Genomic DNA, 23,034 nt, shown 5'->3' on the forward strand with positions numbered 1-23,034 from the left:
GCGCGAAACTTACTATAGGAAGCGGCGCTACTCCCTTTGTCAATCTTTAACGAGTGGTACTCACTCTTGCCGACGTCCTGGGGATGAAGTCCTTTCTTTGAAGGCTAGTGATAGAAGGCCGGCGAATGAGCAAAGTTGTGTATCCTCGAGGAAAGCCGTACATCACGAAGTGCCAGTAACACTTTCGGACAGTTGCAGCAGCGGTCCGCGAACTTGGCCACACAGATTCCTTCTATTCCTTAACATGCCAGTCACTATTTTTGCAGCCAACTACTGCACACGTCTTCAATCCACATGATTCAATCTAGCATGATTGGAGCACAGTGTGTTAGCGAAAACTCAGTTGCATTTCCGACAGCTGATCGCACAGAAGCAAGGTAGAAGCGGTAATGGTTTCGTATTCGTGCGCGGTCGCTGAGGAGAGGTATGGCGCGCCGCAGTGAGCGCCATCTCGTTTCTCTAAAACAAACTGCTCCGCGAAAAGGGTCAATATGCAGCAAATACCAGGAACAGCATGGCATATTTCTCACGATGCTACCTCAAGGTGAAACAATTGTATTCGTAATGAATTTCACGAAGACTATTGATATCTTTCTGAAAAAGAAGCTGGAGTGATTACAGCGTGACGGGTTCAACAGGGCTAATTGTTTGGGCACCTCTCTTTCAGTGGTGATCGAGCATTGTGCGCGACTAAGCCTTTTGTTTTTCCTCACACCACACACGCATTGCAAAATACTTGCCGATATCATTTTGGCTTCAGAAAACAAAAACAAGAAAATAACTTCATATACCGACGGTGGTGAATACGGTGCATCCCATGGACAGCGCGATGGAAATGGCTGCCTGTCCGACGCCTCCACTTCCCGAATGGATGAGCACAGATTCTCCAGGGCTCATGTGGCCGTGCACGAGGAGCGCGTAGTAGGCTGTGGCATACGCTATGGGAATGGTGGCAGCTTGCTGAAGGCTCCACTCTTCGGGTACTTCCCACAGGACACTCGGGTCCACAGCCACGGCAGTCGCCAAGGCCTCACATGGCACAAGGCCCATAACTCTGCGCCCATGGTGGTCAGTGCCAGAGAAATCCATGCCAAGGAGGAAGTCAGAAGTGGCGAGATCACCTATGAATACCGAAAATGAAACTTAAAACAACTAAACTCGCTCTCTGGACCCGTGAATACATCCCCTGGCCATACTTAGTTTAGAGCTGCATATATACCAGACGTTTTCTTTCGTTGCACCAAATAAAAAAATTACAATGAAAGATAGCCAAATTCTAACCATTGAGGTTCATTATTCGTTCAAGCGGCAAATAATTCTAGGAGAAGTGAAAAACACTGATTAAATAATTAGCATAATTACACCAATTACCTTGTAAATACTTGCTTTACAGCACATATTAAAAGAGTAGCTGGTGGGTTCGCGAGGCGTATCCACTTGGAGCGAATTCTCAATCCTGCACCAGTTTTGAGGTATAAATTTTCAAGGGGTCTGGCAAAATGCATCGGCGTTCCAATTACGTTTCGGCTTCAATGCATAAAACACCGTTTTCTATAAAAAGTAAGTGGAACAGCATTGCAATTTTGACGGCGCATACCTCCATACCGGTGTCATCCTCATAATTTGTTCCAAGTCGATATTCCTTGCACAATTCGTAGATTGAAATGCGTGCCGTGAATTAAAACAAACCTAAAACGTTAATTAGTGTCGTTATAATAATTATACAATTAAGCATTTTAATTTCTCTTAGAATTAATGGCTAATTCGTCTAGTAATTTAGCTCGGGGGTGAGAATTGGGATACCTGCTACAGGCAATCACTAAACATTTGGTGCAGTTAAAAATATACTCCCTACACGACGAAGTGTATTGAGGTAGGCCTGCACGAATGATGGAATGGAAATGGTATATAATTTACATCTTTCAGTGCAACAATACGCCCACAAAAGCATTTTCGAGGAAGCGAACAGACTGAGATAAGACTGAGACAAGACTGTTTAATCTGCAGGAGCCACAATCACTTTGAACGATAACATGCACAACAGCATAGAAGCGCATGAATGAAGTCTGTAGCCTTTGGGGAGCAGTATAAGTGTTTTCTCACTCAGTGTACATTATTTTTGGGGCCATAGCTTGAAGATAATCGGCGGTGAATGTGAGCCAAGATGACTGGTGGCTTTAAGCGTGCCGTCTTCCAGCGCACCTAGTTTCGAAGTTCACATAGTTTCAAGTTAAAGAGACGCGGTGACGCGAGAAGGAGCACGAAGCATTTGCTCCCCGCTGCCAGAGCTCTTCTCGCCAGCGGTGTTACAGTGAGTTCTGGCAGTCTTCTGTTGATGATTGCCTGTGTCTTCATGACACCATGCATATTAATGTAATGAGTCATCATCATCATAATCACCAGCCTATGTCCTGTGAAGGACACAGGCCTTTCCCTGCAATCTCCAATTACCCCTGTCTTCCACTAGCTGATTCCAACTTGCGCCTGCGAATTTCCTAACTTCATCAGCCCACCTAGTTTTCTGCCGTCCTCGACTGCGCGTCCCTTCTCTTGGTATCCACTCTGTAACTCTAATGGTCTACCGGTTATCCATCCGTCGCATTACATGGCCTGAGTACACCAATGGTTATTGCAAATAACGGCCGATAACACTACGAACCACACTTCACGTAGTTGTCTAATACTTTACTAACGCAATCAATGCTTCATCGTTCGGGTGAAACTGTGACTTTTTTTACTGTCACAAGCCAATGTATCATCGTAGAACATTGTGAAATGTAAAGACTTACCGGGAAGAGCTTCAGACGCAAGTATCCCAGCGGCTAGCATGACGTCTCGGAAGTTGAGCGAAGCATAGTAAACTGTGCAGAGGGCTTTTGTGGTTGAATTGGAGGGGTGAGCATAGCGCAGCGGTGACACGTACCACTGTAGGCTAGACAAGTCCCCGAGCATTTCCATGTTGAGACAGGCGAACTCTGCGGGAATTTTAGGAGCACCTCCTAGAAGAGCGAAGACAATCATTGTAGGCAACAATTTTGATTTTCATAGCTTATTTCTTACCCGCGCAGACGCGGTGGCACTTCGCACCGTATGTTCTTTAATGAGTGTTTTAGCCTAAAAGTAGAGTGTTAAATTAAGTGGCTTGCTTTGCTACATTGTTTTTACAATACCCAATGCTCTGGAAGAGGAAGAATAAAATATTTTCTCTTGCCCTAAATTTGGGGAGACAAGAGTAAAACAAAATGTGAGAATCGATATTGTTTCAATGAAGGTAACTTGGCGACTCCTGTTGGAAGCAAGTTGTAGCTGCAGTAATGCTATATCAAAAGTGTAGAACAATTGTGCATCGTCCGCAGAAACCGATACAAAAGAAAATTATCGAAGACACTACCTAATGATGACTGTCTATGGTAATGCGATTAGCATTCAAAGCAGTGTTGGAACACACCGTATTTCTGAAGCTAGGTTTATTTATTATTTGTAATGGACATTCTGAAACCTAGGTTGCTTCGGCCTATAGGCGACACACCCAGGTACTGTCGCAATTTGCTATGACACTCGATTGCCAAGGTCGCCCTTGAGCATGGAAGCATGACGACGACTGCACCACGCCGACGAAGTGACGCCAGTAGAATAACGAAGAAGGAATGACGTCGATGCAAAGGTTAAGGCGGTATGATGACGACAACGTGGCGACAAGAATATCAGAACAATAGGGTAACTACGAGTGCATGACGACGATGACGTGGCGACGACGGTATGCCGACAACCAGATGGCTACATTGTAATAACGACACTCCATGGCACGACCACGACTGCATGACGACGATGGTATGACAGCGAATACATGATAGCGACTATCCGACGACGACGCTTTGACGATGGATTGACGGCGGTGCCTCAATCACGATTGTATGACGACCACGTGGTTAATACATGAAGACGAAGAAGGATGACGTCGATGGATTGACAAAGGCGGTATGACGACAGCAGCATGACGCTAATAGGATGGCGTTACTGAAGTGATGATGATGGTAAAATGAAAGCCTGAGGACGAGAGGGCATGACGAGAGTCGAATGTCGAATTTAGAATGGTGAGGATAGACCGACCGCCAAAGCACCACGACGACAGTAAGACTACAATTACATGACGACGATGCAAACCCGTGGCATCGCATCGAGGGGTGTGTGCTGGCCTGGCTTTGGGGGTGGGGGGGGGGGGGCAAGTGGCCTTTTTGCACCCCCCTGCCGACGCCCATGTGTACGATGACGACGGCGTGACGACGCTGACCCGACCCCAACGGCATGACTACCGCGGTATGACGACGGATGCACGATAGCGAGAAGTCTGATTACGACGCAATGGCGAAGATGTCATGATAACGGCGGGATAATCAATATTGAATGACGACAGCATAATTACGATAGAATGATGAGGAAGTATTTTCATCGTTAGCCAGTGTTAATACCGGCTTGCTACCCTGTACTGGGGAAAGGGGTAAAGGGAATAAAAGGTGACAGAAGAAAAAAAATGAAAGAAAATTCGCGCAATAACGCGACCCTACGCGCTACAACGTTCAAAGCCGGTCGCACAATTCACAAGCCCTCAAGAACTTCAGGAGAGCCCTTAAGGCCTTGAGTGCCGAAGCCCGTCTAGACCAGTGTCCTAAAACTTTTTCCTCTGTGAGGGGGCGATTGTCCAGTTTTTCAAGCGCAGTCGCGAGCACTTTTCTTGCCACATTGTAGCGGGGACAGTCACAGAGGAGGTGCTTGATTGTCTCCTCGCAACCACAGTTGTCGCAAGCAGGGCTGTCGGCCATTCCAATGCGGAAGGAATAGGCGTTCGTGAATGCCACGCCGAGCCACAGGCGGCACAGAAGTGTTGCTTCCGCTCGTGGTAACCCTGGTGGAAGACAGATTTGCAGACGTGGATCCAATCTGTGGAGGCGTGCGTTGCTGAAATCACTGGTGTTCCACAGAGTCTGCGTAAGCTCGCGTGCGAGGGAACGAAGTTTTGTGTGGAAAGATCAAGGCGCGCTATGCAGACAAGGGCATGGCGGCACTATGGTAACGTTAGTTACTGAAGTGATGATGACGACGGCAAAACTACAGCGTGGTGACGACGGTATGATGACAATAGTATGGTGACGACTTTGTGATGATGATGGTGTGATGTGGACGGCATGGCGAGGTAAGGATGAAGCTATAACTACCACAATACAATGCCCGCGATGGCGTCATGACGATGGTATGACAACGAAGGCATGACGACAACAGTTTGGCGACACAATGATTGCCTTGGCATGTCAACGATATGACGACAATGGGACGGTGACAAGTGTACGAAGACAATAGCTTGACGACAACTGTATCATGCACGAAGCATGTATACGATGAGGATGTGACGACGACACGACGAGAGTTGGTTGACGAAGCTGGAGGGACGACGATGTAACGTCCCCGATGGCGTCACTACCGTGGTGTGACAAATATGACGGTTGCATGAGAAAGCTGGAATGACGTTGATGCAACGACCACGATGTCATCACGACCACGGACATATCTTGTGGTTCAAGCAATTAGACAACTTCGCCCACTGGGCCAGTGTTGAAGGCGTGATAATGACGGCATGACGAGAATCAGACCACGAAGCTTGGATAACGACGATGGAACGATCACGACGGCATCGTGACTAGGAGCGAATACCTTGCGCCGAAGCTATTCGACAACTGGGGCCATATTTCTGGCGTAACAGGCTAGATAGACAAATGAATAGATATATATATATATATATATATATATATATATAGATAGATAGATAGATAGATAGATAGATAGGGCGAGAACGACTGAAGCATACTGTCACGAGCCTCGAGAAGTAGCCCTGAAGGTTTAATAAACGTAGAGCAGCTGGCTCTTGGAAGACGCGACCGTCGGGGCTGGCTCGAGCAGAGAAGGAGCGCGCGGTCTTCTTTCTTCTCTTGGGCTCGACCACGGTGTAAGATATATATATATCTTACACCGTGGGCTCGACCCACTCTTGCCCTCGACCCACTACCTACAGGTGGCAATATCCCCCCTTCCGAACAAAAGCATCGCCTCGATGCTAAAAAAAAAAAAAAGTTGGCGCAGTTTCACCTGAAAGGTGAAGCATCAATTGCGATAGCAAACTTGTAGAGAGCTATACGGAGTAATGATATTAGCTTTATCAGCTGTACAAAATTGGACATGCAGCAGCATCAGCAACACGCAGAACTGTTGTCGACGCCATCCGCGTTTTGCCCGCGTTCGCTCAAAATGCGTGCGGCGTTGGTGACTGTTGCCGGAGCCTCTGATATAAATAGGTACTGCGTGCCGCAGCTAAACGTCGCCTCCCTTTCCTCCCCCTCCCCCACGGCCTCTCGCTCGTCGGAAGAAGGCGCGTTTGCTCTACATACATGGTGATTGTGAAGGAGAACAGAGACGCCTACTTCTGCAGCCCTTAAGCGAGCACGGCGCAGAACGCGCGTTTGTTCTCCGCCGTGCGTTCACTCCCCGTGAAAGACACGCCCCTCGCGCCCTTTCACTCGCACATACAGCGTTCGGCGCGCGGCGACGATTTTATTGCGATAGCAATTATATGGACACTCAAAAGCAGATTTCTGCCGTCGGCGTCGCCATCGCCGTCGGCGTCGCCGTCGCCGTCGCCGTCGCCGTCGCCGTGAGGTTCCGTATGACGTCATTTGGAGATGAAATCGTCGCCGCGCGCCGAACGCTGTATGTGCGAGTGAAAGGGCGCGAGGGGCGCGTCTTTCACGGGGAGTGAACGCACGGCGGAGAACAAACGCGCGTTCTGCGCCGTGCTCGCTTAAGGGCTGCAGAAGTAGGCGTCTCTTTTCTCCTTTACAATCACCATATATGTAGAGCAAACGCGCCTTCCTCGGACGCGCGAGAGGCCGTGGGGGAGGGGGAGGGAAGGGAGGCGACGTTTAGCTGCGGCACCAAGTGCCTATTTATATCAGAGGCTCCAGCAACAGTCACCAACGCCGCACGCATTTTGAGCTAACGCGGGCAAAACGCCGATGGCGTCGACAACAGTTCTGCGTGTTGTTGCTACCAAAGCCGCTCACCTTACTTCGTATGACATTGCTGTGTTGCTATCGCATTCATTGCTTCGCCCTTAGGGCGAAACTGTGACATTTTTTTCTTCTCCAAATGACGTCATACGGAACCTCACGGCGACGGCGACGGCGACGCCGACGGCAGAAATCTGCTTTTGAGTGTCCATATAATTGCTATCGCAATAAAATAGGCGTAGAAGACAAAGAAGAGGAAGGCAGGCAAAGCGAAAGTACACAAAAAAAATGTAGCCGTCACGCCGGCACAGTCAATGAACGAAGAAGCAAGCTCCCAAAGATAAATGAAAAGTAGAAACAAAGAAGGGAATGAGAGAAAAAAAAATGAAAACAAAAAAAAATTACGGGCGCGCAATTTACGGCTTCATGCGCACAACAGGAACTATGTCTGAGGTCGGTTGTCTTTGTGTCCTACTCCGTGTCTGCGATGTTGTGTCCGGAACAACTTCGTAGTTTACGTCACTGACGCGGCGGAGCACTTTATACGGACCGAAATACCGGCTCAGAAGCTTTTCACAGAGGCCACGACGGCGAACGGGGGTCCACACCCAAACTTGGTCTCCGGGGTTGTAGGACACGTCCCTGTGGCGGATGTTGTAGCGTCGTGCGTCTGCCTGCTGCTGCTGGCCGATATGCAGCCGCGTGAGCTGCCGAGCTTCCTCAGCACGCTCTGCAAATTCCTCGGCGTCAGTTGTCAATTGGTCAGCGTCTTGACACGGCAGCATAGCGTCCAGCATCGTCTGGACTTCGCGACCGTAGAGAAGGCGAAAGGGGGTGAAGCGCGTCGTCTCTTGCACGGCGGTGTTATACGCGAAGGTCACGTAAGGCAAGATCCGATCCCATGTTTTGTGTTGAACGTCGATGTACATTGCGAGCATGTCTGTGACAGTCTTATTCAGTCGCTCGGTAAGTCCGATGGTCTGCGGATGGTACGCGGTCGTCTTGCGATGCCTGGTGTTGCTCAATTCAAAAACTTCGTCCATAAGCTGCGCTGTGAAAGCTGTCCCTCTGTCGGTTATTACAGTGGAGGGAGCACCGTGACGCAAGACGATGTGGCGCATGAAGAACTGCGCTACCTCTGAGGCCGTGGCTCGTGGGATCGCCTGCGTCTCAGCATAGCGTGTTAAATAATCAGTCGCGACGATCACCCATTTGTTACCGTCGGCCGAGAGAGGAAACGGTCCGAGAATGTCCATGCCGACTTGGTCGAAAGGCGTGTGAGGTGCTTCAATTGGCTGAAGTAAGCCAGCCGGTTTAACGGATGGTGTCTTGCGGTGCTGGCATTCACGGCAGCCTTTAACGTACTGTTTGACGCTTGCTGAAAGCCCGGGCCAATAGTACATTTCGCTTACTCTAGCGAGTGTTCGTGAAAAGCCTAAATGACCAGATGTCGGTTCGTCATGGCAAGCGAAGAGGATGTCGTCGCGCATTTTCCTTGGAACCACCAGGAGGTAAGCACGGCTGGTCGAACGAGCATTCTTCTTATAAAGCACGTTGTCTCGCAGACAGAAGGACGTCAGCGAGCGGGACAGATGGCGTGGTATGGTTGTGTCGCGGCCCTCTAAATGATCGATGATCGGTCTAATCTCAGCGTCGTCACGCTGCCGTCTGCTCAAGTCCGACGAACTAATGGCGCCCAGGAAGCCGTCATCATCCTCTGTTTCCTGACTGGCAGGATCAATGGGTGCGCGGGACAGCGTGTCAGCGTCTTCATGCTTACGGCCAGACTAATAAACGATTGTGATGTCAAATTCCTGTAGCCGCAAGCTCCACCGTGCCAGTCGTCCTGAAGGGTCGCGCATGCTTGCCAACCAACAGAGGGCATGGTGGTCCGTCACTACTTTGAAGGGACGACCATAGAGATAGGGGCGAAACTTGATGATCGCCCACACGACCGCGAGGCACTCTTTCTCCGTAGTCGAATAATTCGCCTCGGCACGGGACAGGGAGCGGCTGGCATACGCTATAACTCTTTCCACTCCATCTTGAAGCTGGACGAGCACTGCGCCAAGGCCAATGCTGCTGGCGTAGGTATGCAGCATTGGCGCCTCAGTATCAGCATCATCGTCAAAATGTGCAAGAACGGGTGCTGACTGCAGGCGCTGTCGTAATTCAGCAAAAGCCGCCTGTTGCTCATTATGCCACACAAATGGCGTATCGTCCCTCGTAAGGCGTGTCAGGGGTTCCGCTATCTTCGAAAAGCCTTTAATAAACCGGCGATAGTAGGCGCACAAACCCAGGAAGCGCCGGACGGCCTTCTTATCGGCAGGAGCTGGAAACGCGGCCACAGCGGCAACCTTGTCGGGATCGGGTCGGACCCCTTTGGCGCTTACTACATGCCCGAGGAACTTGAGCTCTTCGTAACCAAAGTGACACTTTTGGGGCTTAAGTGTGAGGTCTGCCGATCGGATGGCTTCTAGCACACTCTGTAGGCGGTGAAGATGCTGCTCGAACGTTTCAGAGAAGATGACCACATCATCCAGGTACACAAGACAGGTCTGCCACTTCAGTCCAGTAAGGACAGTGTCCATCATTCGCTGGAAAGTAGCCGGGGCTGAACACAAGCCAAAAGGAAGCACTCGAAATTCATAGAGCCCATCTGGAGTCACAAAGGCTGTTTTGTCGCGGTCGCGTTCGTCTACCTCGATTTGCCAGTACCCGCTTTTTAAATCGAGAGAAGAAAAATAGTGGGCACGCCGTAGTCTATCTAACGAGTCGTCGATACGCGGCAGCGGGTACACGTCCTTTTTAGTCACGTTGTTGAGCTTGCGGTAGTCGACACAGAAGCGTAGCGTTCCGTCTTTCTTTTTGACAAGAACGACCGGAGACGACCACGGGCTGTTAGAAGGTTCGATGACGCCATCATCAAGCATCTCGCGGACTTGCGTACGTATGGCTTCGCGTTCTTTTGCCGACACGCGGTAAGGCTGCTGGTGTATCGGGCGTGCGTCTTCGTACGTGATGATCCTGTGTTTAGTGATCGAAGTCTGGCGTACCTTGGAAGAATGTACGAAGCAGGTCCTGAATTCAAGCAAGAGCTTGCGCAGTGCTGTCTGGCTATCGGTGGACAGTTCAGAATTGATGTCGAGATGGCCCAGAGACGTGTCTGCTGTCTCCACTACTTCTGACGTGAAGCTGTTGTTAACGTTTGCTACTGCGTCAGCAAACGCTAACGAAGTGCCGCGGAACAGGTGTCGGTGCTCGTAGCTAAAGTTGGTAACAAGCAATTGCGAATGACCAGCACGAATCTGTATAACACTTCGAGGCACACAAACACCTTGCTTCAGTAGGTGTTCCAAGTTACTTTCGGCCACCGCTTCGCCATCGCGTAAGCCACAGCATGTAACGTCGACGAGGACACTGGCTCGTGGAGGAAGCGTGACACTGTCTGCCGAAACACGAAGTACGTCGTCGCACCGTTGGCCGTCTTGCACGTCGATTGCTCGTGCGGCAGAGAAAGTGATACGACGCTCTTGCAGATCGATAATCGCGCCGTACTCCTGCAGGAAGTCAACCCCAAAAATAACGTCGCGGGAGCATTCGCGTAAGACAAGGCAGCTCGCAACGAATGTATATCCTTGAATCTCAACTCTAGTCGTGCAGGCACCCAGCGGAGTAACGACGTGGCCGCCAGCCGTCCGAATCTGCGAGTTATGCCAGGGCGTGATCACTTTCTTCAGCTGCGTTGCTATTTTCCTGCTTAGCATGGTGTAGTCTGCGCCGGTGTCCACTAAAGCACTCACGGCATAACCGTCAATGGTCACTGGTATATCCAGCGAAAGCCGGTCGTCTCGTTCAGCTGCAGGTGATGGCGGATCGGTATGTTTCCGTAACTGCGTCCGTCGGAGGTCTTCAGCGCTTCGACCGTCAGCGACCTCGCCCCCAAAGATCGCCTCAGTTAGTTTTCCCGGCGGGGACTGGTCGACCGCTCGGGAGAATAGCGCTGGGGCGGAGGTGAAAATCGTCTGGGAGACGGCGATCGCGACTGCCGCCTGGCAGGCGGTGGCAAGCGCTGCTGAGAGAGAAAGTCCTCAATGTCCCGGGGTCGCTGGCCGTATCGGGGTGGCGGCGAGTATGCGGAAAAGCCGCGAATCCCAAGGCGCTGGTATGGGCACTGGCGGTACAGGTGGTCAGCTTCACCGCAGTGGAAGCACAGAGGCCGATGATCGGGTGTGCGCCAAACATCCGACTTCCGAGGGGGTGGGCGTCTGTTGTCGACGTTGCATACCGCTTGCTCCGAATGGTGGGCAAATGGAGCGGCATGAACAACCGGCGGCGGTGTATACCCAGCGTCGTAGTTCGACATCGGCTGCGCCGACTGAATTGACACCGTAGGAGGAGCACGAACGAACCGCGGCGGAGAGGGAGAAGGGCGCTTCAGGGCTTCCGCGTAGGTCGCACGCGGATATTCAACAGGTACTGCCGCAGTGTTAGCAGGAGGCGAGGTGTCACGGAGCGCCTGGTGCACTTCGTCCTTGATAATGCTCGCTATGGAGCTTACCGTAGGGTGCGGTGTTACGGCGGCCTTTTGCAACTCTTCACGCACGACAGAGCGGATGAGTTCTCGCAGACAGTCACCGTTGCTTCCTATGGCCGTGAAAATGTCAGCAGCAGACATGCTGTTCGCTTGCCGCTCATACATGTTCGAGCGATGCAGAAGCATCTTTTCCATAGTCACGGCCTCGGACAAGAACTCGCACGTTCGCACGTTCGTGGCGATCAGGACTGGTGTATGTCTCCAAAAGCTGACGACAAAACTCGCGCCACGACGTCAGTTGCCCCTCGCGGTTCTGAAACCACGTACGCGCGCCATCCTCCAGGTAGAAGTAGACGTGTCGGAGTTTCTCCGTGTCGTTCCATTCGTTCACGGAGGCCACGCGCTCGTATTCGACCATCCAGTCTTCGACGTCTTCGAACACTGTGCCATGAAACGTCTTCGGGATCCGTGGGCTCTCAAGTGTGTAACGATTCGACATCGTGCTTCCCGTACCGGTTGGGGCGGTTTGAAGAGAAGCGCTGGTCATACCGGTTGATGTGGTGGGAACTGTAGCGTTGACGACTTCTGGAGACAGTCCCCTGATCCTGCGGCTGGCCCGATGCACGGGAGTGTCGACAGGCACTGGATTCGTAGCGCGGATCCTTGGAGGGGTCTGCAACATCCGTGAAGACGCTTACCCAGCACCTCCACCAGTTTGTCACGAGCCTCGAGAAGTAGCCCTGAAGGTTTAATAAACGTAAAGCAGCTGGCTCTTGGAAGACGCGACCGTCGGGGCTGGCTCGAGCAGAGAAGGAGCGCGCGGTCTTCTTTCTTCTCTTGGGCTCAACCCACTCTTGCCCTCGACCCACTACCTACAGGTGGCAATACAAAGAATGCTAATCGCATTAATTATTTAGAGGTTACACGTCCCGCAACCATAATCTGGCTGCGTGAGACGTCGCAAAGTGTCGCGCTTTTCATTGATCGCCACATTGTACGTATGTTTGCCTTCACATAAACTCAGTTGGCGATCGCTTAAACGTTCTGCCTAACAAAGTAACATTGATAGCCACTTACTACAAACAGACCTGGAAGCGATAAGTGCAAGATGTTCAAATTCGTTAATGCTATTATATATTTCCAAAACCAAAACTGATGTCTTTCACATATAGGCCATGAATTCCAATGACCTACACTTTTGATAAACGTACTCTCGGACTTCTTAACCATAACAGAAACCAGGCCCCAATGCATGTTAAAAAACTAGCGTACACCACATTAATTCATCCGAAACCAGAATACGCGGCTGCCATTTGGGATACCGAACAAGCTTATATCATCAGTTACATCCAATCCTTGCAGAACCGTGCTGCGCGATTTATTTATTTTTTCAGATTATTCACGTTAAAGCAGCGCCACCTCGTTAAAGAATAAAGCTGAATTTGACAACTTAGCACTTCTCCATAGGATTTCTCACCTATCACTTTTCCATAAGGTTTTTCACCATCCTTAACTTTATGATTATTTCTTTCAGTCCCCACCAGTTATCTTTTCACGTCGTGACCATCTATATAAAGTGAATTGCATTAACTGCATGCCTGTCATCCCATCATGCATATTCGTTCTTGCCGCACAATATAGCTGAATGGAACGCCTTACCATCAGATATCGCCACGAAACCCGACATAACCAAGTTTCAAGATCTGTTTCTCTCTGGACTTGCCACCAAATCTTATTATTTTTGGATTGTACAGGGTTTTCGATGTCTCTCGCTGTTTGCTTTTTATTGCAGTTGCCTTACAAGTTATCCTAATACGCACTAATGTTTTCTCTGCAATATTTATGACGTATCTTGTACATATGACCTATGTTGTTCAGTCTATGATTACTTTTGTGCTCGCTTTTGTATTAAGTACGATGTAAAAGTATAATCTGTGACCAGTGCCGGTGTGAATAAGCCGGTACCAATAAGCATGGGCTCTTCGGCGTTATGCTGTCGAGGTCATTGCGTCGTAATTGTTCAAGTTTGGTCACCAGACTCTCGTCATGCTGCCGACATACAGTCTTCTTGATAAAATTGTCGTCATGCACTCGTCTGAATTTTATTGTCCTCATACCGTTGTCATGCAATCGTTGTCAATGCGCCGTCGTCACACAGTCGCCGTCATGCTTTTGTTGTCATACCGTCGTCGGAATTCCATCGCGGTCGTTCTATGACCGATATTCTAACGTCGTCATCCTACTGGCGTCACACCGTTGTGATCACGCCATCGTCGTTACACAGTCATCGTCATGACATTATCATCATGCCGTTGTCAGCTCGCCTCGTACGTCAGCCAAGTGGTCCAAATGCTCTTAAAACTCGTACTCGTGAGAGTACGAGTTTTGTGCAGTACTAATGATTGTGTACTTTTTTTCCTTGTGCTCGCCTGTAATTGTCTCTCAGCCATGATCTGAGACCAATCTCGCTCACATCCTGCCTCGGCAAGGTGTACGAGAAAATCATACACAAGAGACTACAGGGACACTTAGAAGACAACAAGCACCTGCCAGACACCATGTTTGGTTTCCGCGCAGGCTTGTCCACACAAGACGTTTTACTCCCAATCAAGGAAGAAGTCCTCAGCAACGTTCCCCGCAGCGGCGAACATGCCCTGCTAGCAATCGACATCAAAGGAGCTTTCGACAACGTCAGCCACCAAGGAATCCTAGAAGGGCTCGCCAACACCAACTGCGGTGAGCGAACGTACAAGTACGTTCAGAGCTTCCTAAGCCACCCCACGGCAGAGCTGAAGATTGGGGAGATCCAGACTGCAGTATACCACCCTCCCAAGACGGGCACACCACAAGGAGCAGTCATCTCACCCACTCTCTTCAATGTCGCCATGATTGGCCTCGCAAAAAAAACTGCAGGACGTAGAAGGCCTCCGCCACGCCTTCTACGCAGAGGACATAACACTCTGGACCACAACAGGGTCCCTTATTTAAAAAGAAGAACGGCTGCAAACTGCAGCTGACCTCATCCAAGAATACGTCAGCCAACGGGGACTGCAATGCTCGCCCGAGAAATCTGAACTCATACGAGTCTGGCGAGGCCGGGGTAACCACACAGTCCCCACAGACCCAACACGAAAAATCGAGGTACACCTCAACGGGAGCCTCATACCAGAAACGTCATTGCTCAGGGTGCTGGGCATGTGGCTGCAGTCTAACCAGCGTGCTATACACACCCTTACGCTCCTCAAAACCAGTGTCAAGGCGATATCACGCATGATATCCCGTGTAACATCGAAGAATAGAGGCATGAAGGAAGGGGACACACTCCGACTGGTCAAAAACCTGGTGGTGAGCAGAAACACATACAGCCTGCCCTACTACCATCTCACACAATCCGAGATGAAACAGGCCGACACGCTCTTGAGGATGGCTTTGAAGACCGCTCTCCACCTGCCGATGAGTACATCGACTGAGAAATTATTGGCGCTGGGGTTACACAATACCCTCAGCGAACTCACAGAAGCCCTTCACGTCTCACAACAACAGAGACTTGCGCGGACTCACACGGGCCGGCAGGTCCTACAAACCTTGGGCTTCAAAGCCACAACAATACGAACCCAAGAAACCTGCACGATACCTCGTCACGTCCAGGACAGGTATCACATTGCCCCAATACCACGCAACATGGACCCTAAACTACACTCCGGAAGGAGGAAAGCGAGGGTCCAATACATAGAGAAAACATTCAGGTTCGATACCACGGCCCGTTTTACGGACGCCGCTATGTACAGAACGAAGAAAAAGGGCGCAGTGGCAGTGATCTGCGACCGCCGAGGCCACGTCACCTCCAGTGCATCGACCCGCCCCTGCACGATCACGGAAGCGGAAGAGCTGGCCATCGCGTTAGCCATTCGCGAAGGCCAACACGCAAGCAAACCACTGACGATCCTCACGGACTCCCAGCAGGCCTGCCGCAACTTCCTACAGGGAAGAATCGCAAGACCTGCGGCACAAGTCCTAGCCCAAATACCCAAGGAGGACACTGACGACAACACCATTATAACCATCATTTCGATACCGGGTCACGCTGCCATCACGGGTAACCTGTATGCCGACAGAGCAGCTCGAGAATTTGCACATAACCGAGCACTCATCACGCCGACTGCAGATGACCCTGACCCAGTTGACCCCGAGTATTCAGCAATCCTGAACTACCACAGAGGGAGTCGCTTGCGATATCCCCCACCCCATCGAATACTAAAGACGGAGGATGCCGCTGCCTGGCGTAGGCTCCAAACAGGCACTTACACGAACCTACACATATCACATCGCCTGCACCACACAGCCTACAGGGACGAATGCCCGGTGTGTGGGGCCGCACCAACCCTATACCACATTACGTGGGAGTGCACGCTACACAACATAGAACACCATGACACGAACACCACGAAGGGGCAATGGGAGGCACTGCTGTCCAGCTCGGCCCTCGACGACCAGCTCAAGCTGATCCAGAGAGCAGAGAAGATGGCAAGAGCCAGCGGAGCCCTGCACTAGGGGCCCCGACCATTAGCGATGCCCGATGGGGGCAAGACAAAACTATCTATCTATCTATCTCTCAGCCATAGCTGCTTTCTCAGTATGTTTATGAAATACTATTATTGCAATCAATTTTGTCGACTTGAATGATTGTAATGTCTATTTATTCTTTGTGAAATCGATGTCCCCACTCCGGCCATGGCTTCTGAAAGGCAGCCGACACTATCTGACAAATAAACAAATAAATAAATAATATTTTGGGCCACTAGGTATGGGCTCGTCATGTAATGCCATCGTTGTCGTTACATCGCTGTCATTCCAATTTTTGTCATCCAGCTCTAATCTTGCCATCGTCGTAACGCTATCGTTGTCATAAAATCGTCATGCGGACTTTGTAATGCTGTCTTCGTGACGCTGTTGTGGTCGTTTTATTGTCCTCGCTCCTGCTTCGTTGCCCGATCATCCTCACGCCATAGTTGTCCATGTGACAAAGCCGTCGTCACGCATCATCATCATGCACTCGACTTTTTCCCATTGTCCTCATACCGGTGTCATTGTGTCGTCGTTACACCGTCGTCACAAGTGCGTTCGTTGTAATGCAATAGTCAATGACTATTGTCAACTTTACTTCGTCATCCCACTGTTGTCTGGCCGCCGTAGTAAATCCATCGTCGTCACAGTCTGCGTGATACATTCATACTTAATTCGCTGAGTGACGCTTAACACATTAAATCGCACAAAAACACACCTCACTGGACGAGAGAGCGCAAACTACCAACTGTTTTGTCGTCGATGAAACTTTATATGGGCTGCAACCAATTGAGCATTTGCGGATGCCAAGGCTGACAAGAAAACAAACAAGAGTGAATAGCTTGGAAGTGCAAGTGCAGGTTGAAAAAACAGCGAACGCTATCAATTGCGTATCGCTAGGTGTTTCAATGTTTTAGGGCGACATTTCTTGCCAGCTCTCTTACGCGTTCCGTTAACAATATAAAAGGTACGCTTACGCATGTGCCAGCCTCTTTCCCTGTGTTCAGATCCTCTAAAGTTCCCTTAGTAGTATTTTGACAGCGAAGCTACTTATGGCCAGGGTTCCGTTCATTTTTCGTGTCTGTCAACAAAAACTATCATGATCAGCAATGGCTCGAGCGTCGGCCCTTCCACCGATGGCTCCGTTGCCGCTCGTCATTCCAGCGTAGAATTTCACTTCTCCTCTGTCGTCGTAATGGCGAGGCCGCGTTAATTTTGTGCCGAGAGCTACATTGGCCGTATTCTCGCCGTTTCGTTGTGGCTGGTGGACGCACCGCGAGCTGAGCCATTGCCTAGCAACCGGCGCAGCTGCCAACGCCGCTCGCCGCGCAATCTGGCCAGACGTCAGAGTAGGAGCCGGTGAAATCGCGAGCTCAGCCGTTACCTAGCAAGTGCCGGCAGTGCATAGGCGTTGCGCGCGTTGCATCACCGGAGGAGCCAGCGTTTCATCGCATATATAGAAGGGGCGACTTGGTGGGATTCGTCGGCAGATATGGAAAGTGAGTAGGAGAGACTAAAAGAAGCCAGGCCTCGTCGTCAGAAGGAATCGAAGAGGAGGCAGCGAGCCGATGAGACGGAGAAAGAATGAGCCGCACGCCTCGAGAAGCGTCGTAAGTACGAAGCTGCCAGGCGAGTGCATTCGGTTGAGGATAGTTCTTGTCTAGTTCGGCACCGCAATGTAATGAAACCAGGAGGAGGCAACGAGCTGCCGGTACAGAAGAAGACCGTGCTCGGCGTATCGAACAGAGACGGCAAAGTGATGCAGCTGGGAGAGCGCCGCGGCTAGCCGCCGATACAACGCAGTTGGAGGACGTGAAGGCTCGCCGTGTGACAGACCATGTAATTCGGCTGACTCAAAGTTCAAGTGCGACGCGCATGTTCCAAATGGACTTTGTAGACAATCCGTTTGGATTTGCATGTGACGTTTGCGAAAGACTTTGGCATAACCGTACCTCTCGCTACCTACACCCAGGCATAACTGAGTTAAGCCACAGCCAATATTTTTACGGGGGTATGAGCCATTGTCTGATCACGGGGGTATGATCCATTCATTGTCTTTCGTGAAGGACACATTTAATAACAGCTGATACCAGAATGTGCGTGCATACCTATCGTCACGATGATCACCGATGAGAACAACAAATGTGTTATCTTTGTTCAAAATTCTGTGTCACCTCTGTGTCGTGTGCAAAACAGTTTCGCTGGTCATGCACCTTCACAGAGTGGAATGGCTCATGCTTTTTTTTTTAATGAGAGCTGGGCGACAACAGCAATTCTTTTGAAATTTGGTGCGCAGGAACACACATTCTGCATGGTGCAGCGAGGGCTGGTATGTTCGCCGCTACCGTTGTGCTTCGAGTGTAACTTGCTTTTTTGGGCACAGGTTCGCCCAATAAAGAGTCAGTTTCGTCATTCACAGTTACGACTGTTTGCTTCATCGTCACTACTACGTAACGATATCTAATTGCTACGTTTCTACCCTATTGCGAAACTGAGTACCCAGTGCAGCGCACTGAATGCTGGAGTGGCTCCGCATACGGCATGGAAGGCGCGGGCTACTAGTGTGAAAACCTGTCTAGAGCGAGGAAAATGCGCTGCCTGGATATGCTATACATTTTCTAAATAAAGAAAGCAACAAAGAGCATTTTAATTCAATAAATAAAGAGAAAAAGGCAAGAAAAGCCTACTATCAGGAGGATTTGATCCTGTGACCTATAGAGATCACAAGTCCAGTACGTTGCCAGTAGGCAACACTGCATATTTTTTTATTGCTTGGAATTGTGAGTACTGCCATGCGAAAACTAATCACATTACATTCATAAACACGCAGCAAAGGCAAACGCACACATGCTGAGCAGTCGAATAGACGTTTACATAATCGGCCAAAGAGCAACGTGCAGATGCGAAATCCACTCAGAAATGGGATCAAGGGGTCCAATCGCACTGCACTCTTGCACAGCATCTTCTTGAAATATATACCTTGTCGAGCGAGAATGCTCAGCATGTACAGAACATGCTGATTGGTGACTAATTTACCAGATCAACACCCAGGGACAGCTTTAGTTGCTGTTTACATGTCTTTCAGAGACATAGTAGATACGTTACCATCCGCCACTAAAAAATTAGGCACGCTTGTAAGTTTTATAAGCGTTCAGGACATCACCACGGTGAGAAAAACGAGAAATAGCGCTACGTACTTTTCAGTGGGCTCATCTGTCTGAAGGATCCCCACTGCCCGTCACGGTAGATGTTCATGACAAGGTCTTTCGTCAGTATGTCATTGTAGGCTGGGTTCCTTGGGCTAAAGTCAGTTTCGTTGGACGTATTCAAGCTAGCGTTGAACAAGCATCTGCAAGAGAACAGTGAACTTTGTAATTCAATGCGAACTTTGCAATTGACGCGTCTGCTCACTGATCTAACAAATAACGCAATGCGATATATATATATATATATATATATATATATATATATATATAAGCGTTGGTGCAAAGATTTGATAAAAATTTCCCTGACAACCACACCTGTTTTTATAAACAGCCCGGACCAAGTGTCCATGTTGTATTTATTGTGCATGGTCAGCCATCGCTGGAGTCGGTTGTCTAACATAAATTTGTGTTCTCAAGAGTACACCTATGTTTAGAAACTTTATTACGACAATGCGATGATTCTTTCAGTGTCTGCATCTGCTCCTGAAATAAAACCACATGCTTACTCAGCGAGCCTAAGAAATGCTGATTTGATCTCTGGCAAACAAGAACTATGAGCACGTGACGGGAAGGAACAAAAAAAGTTTCTTTTTTCCTGTTGTTTGTGTACTTCTCATGTCTTTCATTCAAGATGCACTCTCCTAAATGTTGGTATATATGCAATGACAATGCAGCAGCTAAGAACGCACTGGAGTCCTTTTTTTCAGTTTGTGGCTACAATGTTAAACCACCTCGCACACATTGCCGTGCGTCGTCAGCTTGGACTCACCATAGTTAAATTATAAGCACAAAGAACGCAGCAATTTGTTAATAGCACCTACCTAATGCGGCTTCCGCCAGTCTCCAGGCGAAGGCAGTTTGTCAAGCCAACCACGCCACTGATACCACAATCTTCAGCGAGGAGCCAGAGATTATGACCTGGCGGCTTTTGTTCCACTTCTGGAGCCTGCATCTTAAGTACCTCGACCCATTCATAACTGGTATTGCTAACCCTGAGGACTAGTGGCTTAGCTGCTTCAGCAATCACGCCCGTTTTTCTGAACAGAAGTAGTGCAGAAATGTTGTTCGACTTTTGGCCCACCAGCTGGAACCCGTACGACCGGAACAGTGATTCCATATTTTGGATGGTGTGCACCGTAAAATCACACTTTCCAAGTGATGATATGAGTCTTTCTGCTGGTGTCATATCAGTACGGTGGAAGATAAGGGCGAAGCCTTGCGTTTTGCACAGCTTTGAGAGCTTGTCAACAAGGATATCGACGTTGTATGAACTCCAGGGGCTGAAACAGGTCGCAGTCAGGTTAGCATCGTGAAGTCGTTCATGGGAATCTGACATGGGATCCCACTTTACAATTTTGGTGCCTTGTGGGACATTCTCTGGCGTGATGTTATCCATAGGATGGTGTGCAAGAGTGTAGTCGATCTCGAGGAGCAGATGGCTCATGGACAGCAATGAAGACACTCTGGGAGCCAATACATAGCGAGTTCCTGGGGCTGCTACTTCAAGAACCTGGAGTCCCTTGAAGCTAGTGTTCTCCACGACGACGTCAAGGAAGTGCCTAAGGGGATCCTCATCAAAGAGTGCTGTCGTAAGAATGTCCGAGTCAAGGTCCTTTTTGTAGGTTTCCACTGCTGATTGAATGATATCTTCTAATGACGAAGCTGTGGTCTTATTACTTTCCTCTACTGTATCAAGGACCCTCAGAAGGCCACGGTTCTCGGCATTATTATCTACAAGCATTGGAAGACTTTCTCCTGGAACGTGGAAAATACGCTCCTTAAGTTCAAAGGCACTGAACTCATTGCTGCCTAGCTCCTCGAGAACACGTGCTGCCACGCCATTGCAGATGTCGATGTATTCTTGAATGGAAGCTTGTCTCTTCTGCTGGGTCGACTCATTGTCTATGTAGGGCACAAACGTGTACTCATTTATAATGGGTGTATTCTTGACAATGCGCTGTTTCGGGATGCTTGTATTAAATCCTTGCATAGCTACACCTCCAGCTTGGCACATGTTTAAAGACTCCTCGTAGACAACGTCTATGCCTGCACAATAAAGTATGCCAGTGTTACGTTCATTGCAGTTGAGGCTTCACAATCTTGCACATATTTAAAGCAGCAGTAATATTCATGAAAAAGCGTAACAGGGCGATGTTGGCATTACCACCTACAACAATGTTTAGTCGTATCTTTTGTCCCAGCAGGGGGGGGGGGGATTCATTGCTACATATTGACAACGCAACTCACTTTTTTGTGTTCATCTTGATGAATAAGTACACATTATTCCTATGTATACATAAGCTGTTGTTGGGTTGGTGAATGTTTTGTGCCAGAAATGTAGCGCAGAAAACGAAGGACGAGATAACTGACATAACAGCATACACATACAACTCTTTTACTTCCAGAAAGAAAAATACTATATACAGAGTGTTTTAGGAAATGTGTTGCAAATTCCTTAAAGTCAGGACGAGTTTTATTAAAAAACGCATGATTTTATCAGACTCCTACATTTGGAAATGACTCTACGTAATATATAAACGAGTCAGTATGTTAAACTATGTAACTTTTTACCCAAGTAGCTATGCGAGTGATCCCAATGGAAGAATTGAAGCATGCTATCTGAGCAGCTTATAATCGTTTTCCTAAATGCACAAAGTTGTTGCTCATAATTTTTATAGCGTAATGAGCTCTTGCCAATTTCACACAGGAAAGTGAAACAACATAGCGAAAGGGCTCAACTATGACGCCCATAGTAAACGCCTGTGAGTGACATGACTTCTTGCGCCTCACCATCAGGCGACGTCACAATCGGGCGACCTCACCATCGGAGGCCTCTTCACACGACGCTCGCTTGATGCTCGCCCACGTGTGAGGCATACTAAGTCATGTCACTCCTGTGCGCTTACTTTCGGCGTCTATGTTGCGCTCTTTGGCTGTGCAGTTTCGCACTTCTGCGTGAAATCGGCCGACATTTCTCACACTAAAAATTAAGAGTGTCAACTTAGCGTGATTCTGTAAAAGCCTACAAGCTCCACGGTTGGCGCTCAAGTACTTCATTCCTGCAAATTGCATGGGCCTTTTGGTTAGAAAGTTAATGAGTCTAATTTGCATAACTACTTGTCTAATTAGTACATCAAAATATATTTAATGGCACGACTGTTTCATAAAAACAATGCAGCGAAAATCATTTATTTATCTCATCTTTTCCATTTTTTTTAAATTTGGAATGCCATTCGGCATACACTCACTGTATGCGTGTACAGCGCATACACATAGAGACAAGTAAAATGAGCGTCCACCAAGGCAAAATGAAGAGCTTTCTCCCAGGAAGCTCAATTCGCTGTTGAGGAGCACGAGAGAGTGTTCAGTTACTCATGCATCGTTTCTTTTTGTTAAAATAGGCCACGCCAACTCACGTTCACGTGAGTTGGCGGGGCCTATTTTACCTAGAATAAATTTGATACATGCGTAAGTGAACCCTCTCTCATGGTGCTCAATAGCGAATTGAAAGGATAGAATGCACAGATGTATTTTTTTCCTTTGATGTTGTGCGGTGATATATTATTGAGTCGAAAGCAATAAACCTTTAGTTTATTGTACCGCGCGTGCCTGTCTGTGTTTTCTTGTCTGTTTCGTTTGCGCTGCACTGTTCCTCCGGGGGCAATAGAAAGGT

At 49.0% G+C, this 23,034-nt stretch overlaps 1 protein-coding gene across 1 annotated transcript in view; it reads right to left on the reverse strand.

Moving 5' to 3' along the window:
* LOC119444325 (fatty acid synthase-like) overlaps positions 1-23,034 on the reverse strand; it is a 223,276-nt gene that overhangs the window by 39,420 nt on the left and 160,822 nt on the right. Inside the window, 4 exon segments of the mRNA XM_049664542.1 lie at positions 792-1,121; positions 2,790-2,999; positions 19,353-19,504; positions 20,183-21,407. Of these exon segments, the coding sequence (XP_049520499.1) occupies positions 792-1,121; positions 2,790-2,999; positions 19,353-19,504; positions 20,183-21,407 (1,917 nt within the window).

Source organism: Dermacentor silvarum, chromosome 3, assembly GCF_013339745.2.
Source record: "Dermacentor silvarum isolate Dsil-2018 chromosome 3, BIME_Dsil_1.4, whole genome shotgun sequence".
Taxonomy (NCBI): Eukaryota; Metazoa; Arthropoda; class Arachnida; order Ixodida; family Ixodidae; genus Dermacentor; species Dermacentor silvarum.